The sequence below is a fragment of the Phocoena sinus genome, chromosome 8, assembly GCF_008692025.1.
Source record: "Phocoena sinus isolate mPhoSin1 chromosome 8, mPhoSin1.pri, whole genome shotgun sequence".
In the NCBI taxonomy this organism is placed as follows: Eukaryota; Metazoa; Chordata; class Mammalia; order Artiodactyla; family Phocoenidae; genus Phocoena; species Phocoena sinus.
Genome location: NC_045770.1, coordinates 82,527,790 through 82,546,491, shown reverse-complemented (window position 1 = coordinate 82,546,491; position 18,702 = coordinate 82,527,790). Strand labels below are relative to the sequence as shown.

General features: G+C 40.5%; 1 protein-coding gene across 4 annotated transcripts in view; it reads left to right on the top strand.

Annotated features, from left to right (window-relative positions):
- Positions 1-18,702, top strand: part of MPPED2 (metallophosphoesterase domain containing 2) — a 170,930-nt gene that overhangs the window by 39,229 nt on the left and 112,999 nt on the right. For all 4 annotated transcript variants that reach the window (XM_032641915.1, XM_032641917.1, XM_032641918.1 and 1 more), the window contains one exon: positions 9,114-9,295. In XM_032641915.1, the coding sequence (XP_032497806.1) occupies positions 9,114-9,295 (182 nt within the window). The remainder of the gene's footprint in view (positions 1-9,113; positions 9,296-18,702) is intronic.

Sequence of the window (18,702 nt, the reverse complement as noted above, 5' to 3'; positions counted from 1 at the left end):
AAAGTTTGGAGCTAGCAAAGGTTGGTTCGTGAAGCTTAAGGAAAGATGTCTGCATAACACAAAGGTACAAGGTGAAGCAGCAAGTGCTGATGCAGAAACTGCCACAAGTTATCCGGAAGATCTAGCAGAGATAATTAATGAAGGTGGCTGCACTAAACAACAGATTTTCAATGTAGGTGAAACAGCCTTATATTGGAAGAAACGCCATCTAGGGTTTCCATAGCTAGAGAGGAGAAGTCAATGCCTGACTTCAACCTTCAAAGGACAGGCTGACTCTCTTGGTAGGGGCTAATGCAAGTGGTGACTTTGAGTTGAAGCCAGTGCTCCTTTAGCATTCCAAAAATCCTAGGGCCCTTAAGAATTATACTAAATCTACTCTCCCTGTGCTCTATAAATAGAACAACAAAGCTTGGATGACAGCACATATGTTTATAACATGGTTTACTGAATATTTTAACCCCAGTGTTGAGACCTACTGCTCAGAAACAAAACAAAACAAAACCTTCTTTTCAGAATATGACTGCTCATTGACAATGCACCTGGTCTGCCAAGAGCTCTGATGGACATGCCCAACGAGATTCATGTTGTTTTCATGCCTGCTAACACAGCATCCATTCAAGTTTGTGGATCAAGGAGTCATTGTAAGAAATACATTTTGTACGGCTGTAGCTGCCACAGATAGTGATTTCTGTCATGGATTTGGGCAAAGTAAATTGAAAACCTTCTGGAAAGGATTCACTGTTCTAGATGCCATTAAGAACACTTGTGTTTCATGAGAAGAGGTAAAAATATTAACAGTAACAAGAGTTTAGAAGAAGTGGATTCCAACCTTCATGGATGACTTTGAGAGGTTCAAGACTTCAGTGGAGGAAGTAACTGCATATGAGGAAATACCAAGAGAATTAGAAGTGGAGCCTGAAGATGTGACTGAATTGCTGCAATTTCATGATAAAACTTTAATGGATGAAGAGTTGCTTCTTATGGATGAGCAGAGGAAATGGTTTATTGAGATGGAATCTACTCGTGGTGAACATGCTGTAAAGACTGTTGAAATGACAACAGAGGATTTAGAATGTCATATAAACTTAGCTGATTAAAACAGTGGCAGGGTTTGAGAGGACTGACTCCAGTTTTGAAAGAAGTCTTACTGTGGATAAAATGCTATCAAACAGCATTGCATACTACAGAGAAATTATTTGTGAAAGGAAGAATCAGTAGATGCGACAAACTTCATTGTTGTCTTATTTTAAGAAATTGCCACAGCCACACCCCAGCCTTCAGCAGCCAGTATCGTGATCAGTCAACAGCCATCAGCATCAAGGCAGGACCCTCCACCAAGCAAAAAGATCACAGCTCACTGAAGCTCAGATGACAGCATTTTTTGCAATACACATTTTTTTAAATTAAAGATGTACATTTAAAAAAAATTTTTAGGTATAATGCTATTGCACGCTTTATAAAGTATAGTGTAAACATAACTTGTATATGCACGGGGAAACCAAAAAAATTCTTGCGATGTTCGCTTTATTGTGGTGGTCTGGAATCGAATCCACAATCTCTCTGAGGTATGCCTGTCGTGAACTGACAGACCAACTGCAGAATCCTTAAAGGAAACACCCTTGTTGCTTCTTTGTCTTCCAGAACTTGCCATAGCACCTGGCACATAGGTAGATGCTTAAGAAATCGTTACTGACTGACTACCTTACTGACTGACTGTGTGGAATGACAGGCCTTCAGTACAGTGTCACGTGCCTTTTTTTTTTTTTCAAATGCAAGGGCAGTATCCAGAAGTGTAAGCCGATTAACCTGGTTGTTAGGTTAAAAGAATAGGAAACATTTAACCCCAGACAACACATCTCCAGTGGGATACTTAGGGCCCAACCATATGCCATCTGAGAGGCTTCAGTGGCTCCTACAGTAGCTAGCCTGACGGGCACCAAAACCCCTCCAGTGGGACCAACAGAAGGACCAGGAATTCCTATCGCGTGCAGTGCGTGAAGAATTAAATTGTTACCACTTAATATTCATTGAATGTCAGTGCTGTACTTTTGTACTAGGAGAAAATAGATGAGACACGAGACACACTCCGTGCAGTGGGCTTTGTTAGCTCTCATTAGTTGGTAGTAGAACACTGCTGATACAGCAGTTCAGCAGTTAAAGGAAAGCAGTGCCCTCGGTACAAATGTGAGTATATTTATGCATCTGGTTCTGTTATGCTTCCTTACTGTGTTTCAGCACCGTTACTGTTCTGGGGCATGATGGCTAAATTGGGAGAGTTTTACCAGCTCAGAGTTGTAGCAAAACAAGAACAGCCCCGCTTCTGAAGGAACTATTTAAATCCCACATCCTTTAATTTTTGTTTTATTGTGGTAACTGGGATTCTGGCTTCTTTGTTCTCTTTTACACTAGAAATACCTGGGAGCTCCATCTATGGCCCGAAATTGCAGTTTCACTTGTCTTTATATGTAAGGTCTGGCTAATACTGATTATATTTGGATGGATCTGGACTGTGTTCACCTTTGCATTGTCTGGAGGCCAGAAAGTAAAATTGCAAAGAGAAAGAACATGCTTTAAGCTGCTTGCAAGACTGACTTGTTTCTGAGGTCTTGCACAGATTCCTAGTGGTGTAGGAACGAAGCAGCTAGTCATCTGGGCATCATTTGGTCCTGCCCCTCTTTTCATACTTGAAGAACAGAGGCTATAGGAGGGAAAGTGACTTGCCCAGGGTCACATAGCTAATTGATGACCAATGTAGTTGGGGTATAGGAAGGCCCTGGACACCACAACCAGAGCTCTTTTTAATGAGGCTTGTCTCTCAACTAAAGTAGCCCCTCTAATGACACCTGTATTTGGAAACATTCACAATCAGTCTGACTTGACGTCTCTGAGAATGAGGAACACTCTTTATCTTTACCAATATTCTAAAAGTCAAATTTTATATTGCTTATTTTCCCTATGAACTATAACGTGTGGTTTTTGAAGTTTTAAGAGACTTCATTCAACTGGATCATGTACATAAGAATTGAGGGTGTCAGTGTATGGAGCCCTAAAACTTGGATAGTTTTGACAATTAATTCAAATAATTTTGAGCAGTCTCTCTAGATATTAATGGCTACAAGAGTTTAGGTGGTTGATTTGCTCTCATTTTATAATTTTTATCATCTTTTTCTCCAAGTGCAGGTATAGTTTTCGGTTCCAAAATTAAGTTGGTAGAAAGAGAAGTGAATTGGAAGTTAGAAAACTTGAGTTCTAGTTCTGTAGAGTAGACAAACCTGAAAAAATTTTAGTACTTACGTATTTCTTTGAACGTGTCATTGAAAAATACAACGCGTATCCACATCATGACTTCATAGATGATACTGTTTAGGGCAAAACTAAAAAAAAATTGTGTAAAAGCTCTAAGACACTTAACAAAAATTAATTAATAGTATACACAGAAAGGCAAAAACTGTGAAGAGGATATTCAGAGAAGAGAAACACAGGATTAGATCATCTCTGAAGCCCTTCCAATCTAAAAATTCTGTCACTTTACTAACTTAAGCCTGGTATTTATTTATTCATTGTTTTGCTGGCAGGTTTTGCATATCTTTATCAAACAGTCAAGTGGAGAAGGGACTGAATTCTTATGTCTAGGGAGGATGGTGTAACATCACAAACCTAATTTTAACTCTCATGCCATCTGAATTTTCAGGGTAAAAATGAAAGCTTTAACGTCCCATTCGAAAACTTTTTAAAGTCAGTGGAATGCATAAGCACAACATTGGGGTTTTCAAGTGGAATGGGGGATGATAAATACATAGAAATCCTGTTCAAATGTTTTGTCAGGGTTAGAGTCTACCCTGACGCTGAATTATCAGCTAATTGTGTACAATAGGCTTTTACTGCACTCTCGGCCTAAAGAAGAAATCCATGTCATAACAGACCACATGGTTACAGCTTTTCTGAAGATCTGTCAATAGGACTTGCAACACTGTGTACATTTGTTATTGGAAAAAATATCAACTATGGCCAGAAGAGGATTCCGTAATGTAAGCAGTAATATTATCATATTAGTTTTTTATGGGTAAAAAACTCTAATGGGTCAAGATGGAATAAATGAGAATGGTTTATTTGTTTGAATAGGCCATGGGATATATAAACATTTGACAATCAAGCTTTAAGAACAAGATTTGAGGCTTGGCCCAAAACCTGGAGACTTAATTGGAAAACCATTTAAGATGTTAACTCAGGCCTCCCCTAGGAAAGTCCTCCAGGGCGTCCAGCTCTGTTGGTTCTCCATTGCCTGTACTAGCATTTGTCTCGGATAAACAGCTCACTGGCCCATGAATCCACGTGGCCCATGAATTCTGACATTATAGATGGGGGGGGGGGTTCTGACCAATCAGATTGTATTCAGGAGATCACTAGGATTCTGGGGACGTTTGACATCCTATCACGCAAGGAAAAATTAAAGAAAATGTGGCCGCTCCCCTAGGTTAGGGAAGATTTCAGGGGATTGTAATACACGTCCTCAAATATTCGAAGAATTGTCAAACGGAAAAGGGACTGAATTCTCCTTTGCTGTTTCAGAGTGCAGAACTAGGATTAAGAAGGAAGTGACAGGAAGGAAGTGAATGTTTTTCTTGACTGTGGATTATGTGCCCAGCGCTGTGCTGGCTGTTGTTCGTGTGATCTCCTTTAATTTCACCAAGTTGTGTGGTAGCCGTTATTATCTCCTTGTAACAGAAGGAGAGATGGAGGTCAGAGAAACTAACTACTACTACTAATAGTAGTAAAAATACTACCACTGAATTAAAAAAAAAAAACAAACCAAAAACCCTAGCATTTATTGTCTGCTGTGTGTCAGGCACCGTTCTAAGTACATTATTCTTGAGTACACTATTTGTACATTATTCTTTCTCATCCTCACGGCAGTCCTATGAGTACCTCATGGCAGGTACTATTTGTATACTCATTTTATTGGTAAGGAAACCAAGGCACAGGAATTAAGCACATTGCTTGGTGTCACACTGTTAATAAATGTGGAGTGGGATTCAGAGCCAGATTGTCTGGCTTTATAACCAACATGCCCCCACCCTTACGTCATTCTGCATCTTTACTTTCAGAGCATGTGCTGTGTGCCAATCTAGTGCCTGACAATTTATATCCTTATAGTAATATAATAGACTAGGCATTATTATTCCCATTTTACAGATGAGGAGAAAATTGAGGCTAAAAGAATGAAATAACTTGCCTGAAACAAATAGCTCGGCCAAATTGTTACTCAGTCTTCAGGCTCCAGGCCAAGTCACTTTGGACCACGCTCAGCTTTCTCAGAGTTTCTGGATCGGAAACTTTCTAGCAAGTAGAGCTATCAATAACCAGAATGGGCTGCCCTGGGGGAGGAGAGGGGACTCAGGAGCTCCCCTTCTCTGGAAACGCTGGAGAGAAAATTTATGTCAGCTAGGCAGGGAAGGGATAGAGGAAATTCAAGCTTCATATGAAGAATTGAACCCGATGCTCCCTAAGGTTTTGTCCAGCTCTGGGATTTTATGATGCTGTGTTTTCTTCTCATCTTCCCATGTCATCTTGTTTTCCCCTGGGTGTACTCAGATGTACGTGCAAATCTCAGTCTGCTATTTGAATCTAGCTCTGGGGGTTAGATTGCCTTGGTAAGACACTCACTTGCTAGGATATTTGACATGATTCCCTAGGGGAAATGTTAGGTCATGTGAGAAGTCAGCAGCATAAGCGGTAAGGCTGTTAACTAAGAAGGAAAATGCAGCGGGAGGGTCTTCCCACAATGTGAACAGGTAGATCTGCCCATAGCAGTCAGGGTCTCCCTTAAACTTGCTTTCACAGGAAAATGTTTGGCTGTCTTGCCTTTTTCAAGGCGTTTGCCTAATGCCCAGTTTGGAAATAGTCGTTTCCCTAGGGTTGTCTCAACTTTCGTTATATCCATGGCAACTTGCCTACTCTACTAGATATCTTATTTTCAGCTCTGAATGCCTTTGGGTGGAAATGCCTTCCTTCCTATGACCCCCCAGGTAATATTTGTCATGTTATTCAGTGTGGCTCTGACAGGCTGCACCATCTTGTCTTCCTGTACTTAGTCCTGTGCGTAACAAAGAACATCAGTGTCTCTGGGTCAGGGGATGTATGTAAATTCTGTATCTGCATCTTTATATCCCCCAATTCCCCAACCTTCTACCTTGAGTCAACCCTCCATATCTCTCCCCAACATCTACTAATTGTTTCTCTTTGATGACATCAGGTTGGTGGTGTTGATGGGTGGGCCCTCTCAGCCCTCCTGTGTCCCTCTGACTCATTGTTTTATTTCAGCTGAAAGCTGACAAGACACATTTTTCTTACTTCTTCCTCTCCTCTCTTTTTTTTTTTTTATCCCTTGGCCTTTATTTCACTGTTAATGATGTTGGACATTTGAGTGTTTCTCTGGAGGAGGCAGGAAGATGGGGAAGGATGTTGAAGCCGCTCAAAAATTTGACTGGTGTTTCAATAGTCATAGAAAGTGATCTCTATGGATCAAGGATTTTTATGCAGTAGTTGTGCCCATAGCTTAGCTGAGTTGTGGAAAGAAAGAAACGGGATTGTCTATGCTTTACCATCAGGATGAGAACTGAACTGGAAAATAAAGATATATAAATATTGACTTTATTCATATAAAGTCCAGTGGTTTCATTCAGATGTTGGTGGTTTCAGTATACATGTGCACAGTCCCAATCTGGTGAGTATCTTAACTTTAGGTATAGGAATAGAATATTACGTATCACTTTCAGAGGGTGACACAGTCTGCTGCGGCAGGGAACAGTTCTTCATTCCCTGGGAAAACTACTTTTAGAAGATAGGCAATATAGGGGCTTCCTTGGTGGCGCAGTGGTTGAGAGTCCACCTGCCGATGCAGGGGACACGGGTTCGTGCCCTGGTCCGGGAGGATCCCACATACCGCGGAGCGGCTGGGCCCGTGAGCCATGGCTGCTGGGCCTGCGTGTCCGGAGCCTGTGCTCCGCAGCGGGAGGGGCGGCAGCGGTGAGAGGCCGGCGTACCGCAAAAAAAAAAAAAAGAAGATAGGCAATATCAATTGATACAATTAGAATCACTGAGACCGAGTATAATAGAGTCTCAGTAATGGAAAGGCAGACAAACATTTTTATATATTTTTTATTTTTAATATTTATTCAGTTTTATTTATTTATATGGCTGTGCTGGGTCTTAGTTGCGGTACACGGGATCTTCATTGCCGCATGTGAGATCTTTAGTTGCGTCATGTGGGTCTTTTAGTTGTGGCATGTGAACTCTTAGTTGCGGCATGTGGGATCTAGTTCCCTGACCAGGGATCGAACCTGGGCCCCCTGCATTGGGAGTGCAGACTCTTAGCCACTGGACCACGAGGGAAGTCCTTATATATATTAAAAAATTCAACATTGGATATAATCATGAGGGTTTCCAGGTTACCCATGAGATCTCAGTGGATTAGTGAATTTTCTCCATGATAACAGCATTGTTCATTTCTAACCTTTTCAGGAAAAAATCCTTTTTGTTTTTTTGCAGAAGTTAAACTTTTTTTGGGGTTTCCAGTGAGACTCGCTGCGTTTACCAGTTCACAGTCCCTCCGTCCTTTCTTTCTTCTTCCAGCTCTCCTTTCTTTTTCCTTACTTTCCTTCTTCTCTGACAAAGATAAAATAAAATTAAAAGATTAACCATTAAAGAAATGCAGTACTATCCAGGTTGTATACTGATGTCTTTATTTCCTTCACGAAAATTGCCATTGTTCAAATAGATTGTTTCTTTTTTAAAAAGTGGAAAAAGGAACAAAAAATTAAACAGAGGCTTTAGAGGCAACATGTACAGGGAATCTTGTGTTGAGCTTTCCTTGTGTTCTCTGCTGCATTTTAATGACCCAGGGTGGGGCGGTGATATGAAATATTGTCCCTTATTTAACGTTTTACACCCTCATCTCCACATTGTGTATTTGCTTCTCTTGTGACCTTTTCGTTGCATTGGTAACTGCTTCTTTTCATCCATAATCCAAAGTAAGTATACCTTCCTGCAGAGAAATTACAGGAAGCTGTCAGTGTAGAGTTAATATAGTTAAAGCACCCTTAACTCTGCTATAAACCCCTTAAATAATTAAAACTGTATGCTTGAAGAGTCAGATTTGCATTTCTTTACCAAGTTTATTTAGCACACTTTGTTACACTCAATTAAATGAGAATGTTCTGTTTCACTTTCTTTGCTTCGGGTGGATCATTTTGCCTTTTGATTCTTGTGCCCTAGTGGTAATTTCACAGTGCTTAGGTCTCTAAAACTGAACATATATTAATGCATATGTAGATCTATACACACCCATTAAAAGGTTTACTATTTGTACTGAATAGAATCTTTGCCCAAGGCATTTGAGCATTCCAAGTAACCTAAAGTGTAACTGGGACAGCAGATAATTCATGGTGGTAAAGAAGGAGCTGGACAAAGTTGTTGGAACATCCAGTGTTTCATTTAAAAAGCCCTGTAACTTCGGCATCACCTTCAGTGCCCACAATTTGATGTGTGAATCTCCCTGCGAAAACAAGAAGATAAAAGGTGTTGAATGGTTCTAGAAAGGAAATGAAATACAAGTACTATGACTCTTCACATCTCAGTTGGCAAAGCATGTGCAGAATGTTCTTCATAAATTAGTTCATTGCTTAAGTTATGCATGTTTAAGGAGGAATAAATTAGTTATATCCATTTCCTAATGAGTAGTGGGGTCAATTGGAGCTTGATGAGAGAGGAAAGAGCATCATTTTACTTCCCCAGTTGGGTTCGATATCCCTAAACTTCACCATGAATCACTCTCTCAATTTCCTGAGTTATTTCTGACTCTACGTGTAAGATAGTCTGGCCTTTTAATTTTCCCACCAGGTAAGTAAGACTTTTTGAATTTGCCCAGTGGGTTTGTAGACGGGAGGTGCTGTCTCCTTTGCACCCAGAAGTGTTCCTTGTTACCATGGGCCCTTCTGTCTTTGCATCGGTTTATCTGGGTGTGTTCACGGATAACAGTCAATGTGTATGTGCGATGACAATTACGAGGGTTCTAATATGTTTAACTGTTATGGGATCTGTTATGTCTACTTTAGGGTCGACCCCATCCCATATGACACTCCAAAACCAGCGGGCCACACGCGGTTTGTCTGCATCTCAGACACACACTCCAGAACAGATGGTATCCAGATGCCTTATGGGGACATCCTTCTCCACACAGGCGATTTCACCGAGCTGGGACTGCCCTCAGAGGTTAAGAAGTTTAATGACTGGTTAGGTAAGGAATGATTGCGTTCTGGCGCCCCCAATTAACCTTTCCCGTCCGAGTGTCACTCACTGCGTCCTAATTGAATTAGAGCACTTGGAAGCTAGCTCAGCCATTTCTCGTATGAAATGCGGTGGTGTCTAGCTTTAATCCAATTCTGTTAATTAAAGATGAATTTTTAGATATTTAATTTTACTGTGCATCCTTTCAGTGCCTGGCCTCGGTGGCTCTGGGGCAAAGGGATGGAAAGCTTTGAAACCAATCTCATCTCACTCATTCTGCTTTAATGAGGGCATTCATTGGCACACATGAGACGTAGAATCATATTTTTAATTCATTGGCTCTGCAATCCTTCCCAGATATTATAAGTGAAGACCTACTAGTAAGAGACCATTTCTAAGGAATGAAGGAGGATGTAAAAGCCCTTATATAAAGGGAGGGTCCTAGCACAGGGCTGCTTGGGGGCAGCTTTCCCAAGTGAACCAGAAGGGTATCCTAAGACCCCTGAAAAGATAAGATGTCCTGCTGTAAAGCTCCAAAAATTTGGAATACGAAACCACCCTCCACTCTGTGGAATGGTAATAGCAACTTTGTGGTTTCTGTAGAGGCACCCATGGGTCGGGGTTATGGGAAAAACGTTGGCTCCTGGGTCAGGCAGTTGCCAAATATTAGCATTACAAGGCAGTCATGGGGTTTTTCATAGTGAGATTAGATGACAGATCTTTTTCAGAATCCTCTTAGGTGAGGGAAAGGAGTATAAGAATTACATAGTAAAGAGTAAAAATCACTCCGCAAGAATAACGTCATGAATAATGTGTCAGCCAACAAAAATTACTCAGGAGATTTAAGCAGAAACTTGAAAATTCGTTTTTCCATCAAACTAAAGCAGGGTTTGAGACATTTTTAAATAATTGATTAAGTGATAAAATATATGTGTTAATGGAAAACAATATTCATTAAAAACAGTGAAAATATTTTAAAAACAATGAGCCTAACTATAACATAACTATTTTGAGTTTTCCTGTGACCTTGCACATCTATCCACCTTTTATAAAGTTGACATCAGGGTACATATCTGTTCTTTTGTCTGTTTTCATTTGATAGTATTGGTAAGATTTTAATTGATTTTGCATAACTTCCATATTTATCCTTTTTGATAGCAGTATGACATTTGTATTGTTCTGTATGTTGATCTAATAAGACATCCCTCTAAAAAATGAACATTTAAATTGATAACAATTTTTCCTCTGAAGCTAGCACTGAAATGTGCGTTTTCATTTGTATATGTCTTTTTGCTTCCATTGACTTATTTCTTAGGGTAAAGTACTGTATGAGTTAAATTACTGAGTCAAAGGATATGAAATTGTTTATGATTCTTGCTGTACGTTGGCATCTTGCTTTCCAAGGGGATTGTAGCTGTGTACTGACTATACCAATTTTACCACGATCTTGGCAACATTGGATATTGGAGCTTTATATTTTGTACTGTTTCAGTAGGTATTCAGTCATCTCACTTAAAACAGCAAGATATCTTAAATATCATTCAGCACAATCTCATTCTTACAAACGACTCAGATACAGAGAAATTACCTGACTTGCTCAGAGTCTCCTTGTGGTAGAGCTGGGCCTATAATCCAGATCTTCTCACTCCTCTTTTGCATCTGTCAAATTTGCTTTCAAGTACTATTCTCTCTTCATTTTAGTAACGTGTATTTATGAACTATTAGCAGACAAAATTATTTGGGGTTGAATTTTGACAGTTTTAAACTGTTCTGTGACAGCTGAATCTCAGCACAGAAATGATCTCGCTGCATTGACAATGTTGATTTGTAAAGGAGTAACCCCGTGGGAAGCGTTTACAGAAATAAAAGACAGGATAGATCCTGGTTATAATCTTGTTTAGCCACTGACCTTGGGCAACTGAGTTAACCTCGCTTTTCCCCTTGGTTTCCCTCTGTAGAACGAAGGATTAATACCACCTGTCTTTCTGGTTTGTTGTGCAGGTTAATCAGTACATGATTGCAGCTAGGAAGTTTTTGTGGGCCATTCATAACTGAATGGGGAATGTGGCGAACGAACCATCAACAGATATTTACAGGGTAAAAGCAAGAGGAAGTCAGAGGAATTGTTTAGTAGAATGGACGTAAACACGGGGAGATTTCATAAGGGAATGTACTCCATAGATGGAAAAGTGCCATAACTAAGGAAATAAAAAAGTAAAGAAATAAAATGCTGAGGTCCAGTTGCAAGATCAGTTCCTTCTCGTCCCATTTCCCCTCTGATCTCCTGAGGCAGGAGGAAGGGTTCTCTGCGAGGCACGCAGAATGCGAGGCTGAAGGCAGCCCACAGCGGGGTAAGGATAGAGAAGTTTAGAATCCCACAGGGAAAGCCCAGAGTAGCTCAGTTACCCCAGCAACCTCAGGGTGCTCCACGGGTGAGCGATGGTGTGTGATGACACTCTACCACTTGGCTCAGTTGGGAACCTCTCACCCGAAAAGAGTGCTTCCAGCAAAAGCTGCCAGGTGGCCTAGGAGAGTGGAGTCAGGGGTCAGATCAGTCTAGGGCTTTTGCCATAACAGGGCATTCAACTCTCACCAGAATGGTTCCTCACAGATTCGGCAGGCACTGAGATCCAGTGAACCTCTAACTGATTTCCATCTCTCTAGTCTAGGCCACCCTGATTCTTGGAAACAGCCCGACCACCCCCCAGGCTCCCTTACTTTCCCAAAAGGCTAATCTATTTCGGCTATAGGCTAGGGACTCCTTCTCTCCCTATAATATGCTTTGAAGGTTGCTAATGTTATCTGCATTTTACAGATGAGGAACCTGGAGCTCAGCTGGGCTATCTTAGCAGAAAAGAAACTCAGAGAGGCTAAGAAATCCACCCAGATTCACTCAGTGAGTAAACTTGGGGTTGTCTGACCCCCAAGTTATGAGCCCTTTCCCATTCCGTGGTGTTATGAGTGGGTTTATGGCAGCTAGGAAGCTTGCAGACTTTAGGCTTGAATTAAATATGGTAGCTTCCAGCAGCTTCATGTGGAAGTTGAGTAGCTGTTTGACCATGTGCTGTTATTTTAAAGATGTGGTTAAGCTCCGCCCATCTTGAATCTCACGCTGACCTACCAGCTGCAGGGGCTGAGAATCCCATCACGAGTTCTGTGTTGGTTCAGACATGGTGGGCCCCTGGTTAATTTGTACATATGCCACCTGGCAGGAGGAACACACAAAGTTATTAATACAAAGTAGTTTATGAGATAGGCAGGTGGCACAGGGTCATAAGATGATAGGACCCAAACTAGGTACAGCCAAAGGTTGGAAAGGTAATGCAGCCTTTAATGATTACGAGCAGCTAGGAAGAGCCTGTGTTGAATTCCCTGCCTTTCATAAGTTGCTTAAACTCCTGAGCCTTGATTTTCTCATTTGTAAAATGGACGTAATAATAATAATATAGCCCATGGTTGCTGTGAGAATATACTCTGTGATATACTCTCTGACCATTCTTAACACACCCCTTGGCCTCTGGACTTTCAACAGATAGTGTAGAGGGAGACAACAGAGCCAGCGGCATAGGATGCAAAAGGCAGAGACTAGAAAGGACTGGCGCCATGGATTTAAGAGGAATTTAGAGTGTAAGAGGGAGCCCGTAGAGGCTGAAGACAGCTCTCCCTCTTAACAATTACACTAGTGGGACAGAACATTGGGACTGTAAGAAGACTTGGAGGTCCCACCTCCTCATTTTTTTTTTTTTTTGCGGTATGCGGGCCTCTCACTGTTGTGGTCTCTCCCGTTGCGGAGCACAAGCTCCGGACACGCAGGCTCAGCGGCCATGGCTCACAGGCCCAGCCGCTCCGCGGCATGTGGGATCTTCCCGGACTGGGGCACGAACCCGTGTCCCCTGCATCGGCAGGCGGACTCTCAACCACTGCGCCACCAGGGAAGCCCCCACCTCCTCATTTGATGGAAGGGGAAACTGAGGCCAGAGAGATTATGTGAATTACTCAAGGTCACTCAGATAAGTAGTGGTCTTGTTGGGACTGAGACTTGTATTGTCTATGGGTGGCAGAGGCTAGACACCGTACCTCTTCCCCCAGCCCTCCGTTACATGTATCATTTCATGCAGTCCTCAAAATAACTTGTGAAGTAGCTTCTATGACTTATGAGTAAGCTATTATTAGCTTCTTTATTACTTAGGAGGAAAACTGAGCCTTGGTGAAGTGAACTTACCTAAGATCACGTGACTAGGAGGTGACCTGAGGATTTGATATTAGGTCTTAGACGAAAGTTGATGTTTAACAATCTAGTCACTCAAAATCCCTTTTAACACAGCACTAATGCCATGAAATTAAAATTATGGCTTTTCTTGGGTCTCAGTTGTCATTTAATAGCTCTGAGTTTCAGTTTCTCCAGGGCTGAAAGAAAGAATGAAAATGCTTCCTTGGAAGATCTCAAGCAAAGGGTTCTTTGTATTTGTAGGAGCACTGTATTAGGCGCAGTTATAACAGAGTCTGACCGTAGCAAACATCCCAGATCATAGACGCACAAACTGATTTTGCCCCTTTCAGAATAATCATACCGGGAGAGTGTGTTCCTCTTCCAGTGATCTTGCTATTGGCCCAAAGCTTTGGAGCTGGTCTTTGGGAAAAGCTTTCACAGCCTGGGCTATTTATTTTATTCTTATAATACATGTAATGTTCATTCCTGATAACTTAGAAAATAGAGATAAGCGAAAGAAGATAACAAAAGTACCCATGGTCAGAGATACCACTGTTAACATTTTTAAAGAATGCTTTCTATTGAATAGAATAGGGTGATTCTATACAGGATGTTTTCTATTGATACACACGTACGCATACATATACGTGAGTGCTTTTTACCAAAATAGAGATCTTACAGTAATACTGTTTTGTAGTCTGTTTTTCATCTCAACAATATATCAAGAACAACTTTCCACATCAATAAATATGGCTAAAATACTTTTTTCCAAAAAAAGCATACTTTTCGATATAAATAGGATACGCATGTTATAGAAATTCAAGTTTTTGACACGTGCAAAGTAGAAAATATACATTCCTCTGTATAATCCTGTCTCCAGAGTAATTACTATTCGATGTGTAGCATTTGAGAAATTTTTCTACTTTGAATATCCTCAACGGCAGCAAGTCTTTACCCTTTAAGTGTTTTTAAGGAATATTTTAATTTTTTTTCCTTTTCACAATTTGTTGATTTTATTTTAACCATCCTCATCCGTGTTCTCTGCTGCTATAACAGTCAGTCTCTACACAGATGACCATTTCTCAGCAGCGCATTTCTCAAGGTACACAGCAGATGGTTCTGAGGACTCTGGCCCGTGCTCTGTAGTTACTGGCTACACTGGTAATTACTTGAAGTGGTGAAGTTTTCTAGGGTTCTTGGTCCTGGGAGGACTGTTTTCATTCAGTTTCTTATTCATCCTGTGGTAATGGCTGAACACTGTTGTCCTTCTTGTTCCTTTAGGATTTCATGAAATGATGGTAGTTATTGGAGAGGCTTTCCTTCCCCCTGAACTCCCTTGAAGGGAGTTTAATTTCATGTTGTCTTAGCCTAGAAGGGCAACAGAGTGAAACCAGAAGGACATTGTTTTAGGAGAAGAGGTTAGGGATAGGATGGAAGGGCAGGCTTCTCAAGAAGGAGTACAAATTGAGAATGGTGTTTGTACCACCCATGGCAAGCAGGAACCTTGGAGGGAAGGGAACCCATGGGGAAGAAGGAGAGAAGCATGGGTAGGGTCATTTGGCCTTGCCAGCATCTCTGTTTAAGGAGTATTTTTAAAGTTAACAGAGCTACGCGTATTGTCCTGTAACTTTAGAGAATAAAATTACAGCACAGCATTCTGCTGAATGGGTGCACTCTGGCTTATTTAGCCAGATCTTTACTAGTAGACACCTATGGTGTTTTCATTTTTCTTTATTATTATCTGCACCGGTGTGATGATCATCCTTCTTGCGCTCTCTTTGCAAACATCCTTAATTTATAGGATGTCTTCCTATAAGTAGAATTGTTGCTTCAGATGGTATGTACTTTGAAAAAAGTGTTTAATACGTATTGTCAAATTTCCCTATATAAAGATTGTAATTCCTTTCTGATACTCTCAGTAGTATTTGGGAGTTGGTGTCACATATTTTTGAATATCCTCAGTGGCAGGAAATCTTCACCCTTGAAGGGCTTTTTATTTTTTTTTTTAATTTATTTTTTTACCCCAATAGAGAAGGTTACCTTCCTCCATGAAGGGCTTTTTAAAAATGACTACAGACTCTTTTTTTTAATTGTGAAAGCTTACGTACTCATTGTGAAAAAATGCAAATAACTGTACAGAAAAAAACCAAGTTCACTACTCTTCATAGTGGGAGTGTATCCTGTCGTGTAGTGTATGAATGCATGTGTGTGCGTATTGATGTATGAAAAGACAGTATGGTGTCAGGTTAAGAGCGTGAGTACCAGATTTAGTCTGTGTGTGTTTAAATCCTGCTTTCAACATTGTTAATTTTGTGATCGTCAATTTATTCATCTGTAAAAGGAGAGTTATTAATGCTTAGTGTATCTAACCTACAAGAATTGTGGTGAGGTTAAATATAATAATGGGTACCCAATGTGTACAGGTAGTGAATGGTCACTAAATGTTACCTACTATTCAAGCTGCCATGACTCCTTTCTGTCCTTCTGGTGAATTTCTCTTATTCCCCGGGACGCCAGAACTTCAGGGAAGGTAGCCCTACATTCTCTTGTGCCACAGTGACCTCTGGCCGGTGGCCCACTCTGCCTGTGGAGCATAGAAAAGGATGAGCACCATGGCCTCCCTGGCCCCCAGAAACCTGGCCCTGTCTCCTTTCCCACACACAATACACAAAGACGTCTCCTTGGATTCTAATTAACCTGTGAAGCACACACCTGAGGAGGCCAGGCTCAGTCTCCCGTCATCTCCCTTGTCTCCCTCCTTGAATCTGGCCCACTGACTCGCCACCCCTACACGTGCACACAGTGTCACCGTCCCTCCTGAAAACCATTCCTGCCCAGTAGTTTCCTGTCTTACAAACTCCAGCACACCAGGCTTTAGCCAGGTTATCGATGGCAGATTTCAATTTATTTTTTAAATTCTTACGCATAATGCTTTCTAGGTGTGGTTTGCACATTTAACGTTGGAGCCTGCGAAGTGGGCAAGTTGAGATATACCATTTTGAATAAAAAACAATGATGTGACATAATGACAACAAAATAAATAAGTCATGGGTCTGTCAAATACGGCACGGTGACTATAGTTAATAACACTATATGCTATAGTATAGTACAGTAGTATATACTATAGTATAGTTACACACATAAGTATTGCATATTTGAAAGTTGCTAGAAGAGCAGATCTTAAAAGTTCTCATCACCTGAAAAAAATTTGGTAACTATGTGTGGTTACAGATATTAACTAGATTTACTGACGTGATCATTTTGCAATATATGCAAATATTGAATCAATATGTTGTACACCTGAAACTGGTATGTCAATTATGCCTCAATAAAAATAAATAAGTAAAAACAGAACAAAACAATAATGTGACATAATGGCAACTGCTTTCTAGTAACGTGCCTAGCAGTTCCCAAAGAAAAGTTTCAGAAATGATTTGAGCAGGAGAGCCTCATTGGAATGTTTACAGCGATATAACTTTATGACCACTTAATAGTCATATCTAATAACGAGGTAAAGGTTAGAGGCTTTAAGAAGGGCAAACAGGATGACTTGTCCCATGATTTATAGAGGAGAATGTGCGAGACAGTTTCTTAGAGCCTAGAATTCCCTGGTTCTTATCGTTTACAGTTTTGATATCAAAGAAGTTTCTTAATCTTCAGTTTGCTCACAAAAACAGTGTGTGACATGCTGTACTCTTCAGCTTTTGACTGATAATTTGTTTTTCCCAGTTATCACCCTAGAGTTATAGTTTATTTAGTGGCTTCTCTTTCTGTTTAAATTTATTTATAGCTTCTCTTTCTAAGCAATTTCCCTGGGTTTATTTTTTCCTTAGTATGACATTCTAGAATAAAAGTGTCTATGAGCTGCCTATATATTCTATCAGGTGGATGCAGAGATCCTGTTTTCCTGTCTGTAACAGTATAGGATGAGTATCTGTGTAATCCAAATAACAGTTGATTCATGCTTACTATTTACTTGTCCTTTATATTGAAGAATCTTTTATCCTAAAGTGAATTACTTCATGAGTCAATTCATATATAAATACATTTTCCCAATAAGGATAAAATTAACTTTAAAGTATAGGTCATTTTATTAAGTACAGTACTTTAAAAAAAAAACAAAAACCAAACACAGAATAGTTGAATATGCTCAAATAAGTAAGATTGGGTTTTGTTCCAATGGAAAGGATCATCAGTGACCTGAGGACACAGAGGCTGGGTCGTTTTGTGATCCATGTGAACCTAATCCTCTCTGTTATGGCCAGCCATTTTCTTAAATTACGTTAATTATACTGGTTCTAATTTATATGACATCTTTCCTCCAAAGGATTCAAAGTACCTTTGAGTATATTAGATCATTAATGCTTATAATGGTCCAGGGAAGTTGATATGGGCAGACAGTATTACCCCTGTCTTGCTGATCAATGGATGGAGATCCAGAAAGGTAGAAGGACAGACTGGGGTCATACCGTGAGCCAATCCAGGAGCTGAGACGAGAGCTTTGAACCACTCTTTGAACCTTCACTTCTAAAGCTCCCTGCTTCCTCCTTTACTGAAATATCCCCATCTCCTAAAGAGAAATAGATATGGCCAAGAACATATAACCATTACTTCATCAGCTTAACAGAAAAAAACCACATAGACACTGTCCTGAAATGGGTGAATCTTTCCTCACTTTACTGTTTGAAAATTGTGTCACTATTAAATAAATAAAATTTAAAAAGGAGCTCTTTGGAAATAAAAAAGTCCCCAACTTTTCCAAACCGTCTGGTTAAGAGGCAATATTGAAGCCCCCAAAGTGTATAATCCTAAATCTGGACCAGGATCCTTATATCCCAGAAAGTGAAGGGACTTCACCCTCAAAGGATTTTTTGCATGTGATCTCCTCTGGACCAGGTCCTGCTTTGTGGTAGACGCTAAGAATGGAGAAGGGAACAAGAGAGCAGTGTCACTGGCTTTAGCATCCAGCCCTGATGGTCAGTATTATTTCCCTGATTTTATAAATTAGGCAGCTAGAACTCAGGGAGTCTAAGCATCTTACCCAATTTTGCACAGGACGAGGGGCTTTATCTTCTGCCTGGGTGTGATGCCATTTCTCATCCTGCACTATTTCTACGTATCAAAACCTGGGAGATTATTTTCATTCTTTGAGGTTTTATCTGTGGCATGGAGTCCTGATTTTATCTTAATCTGTTTCTCTTTCCAGA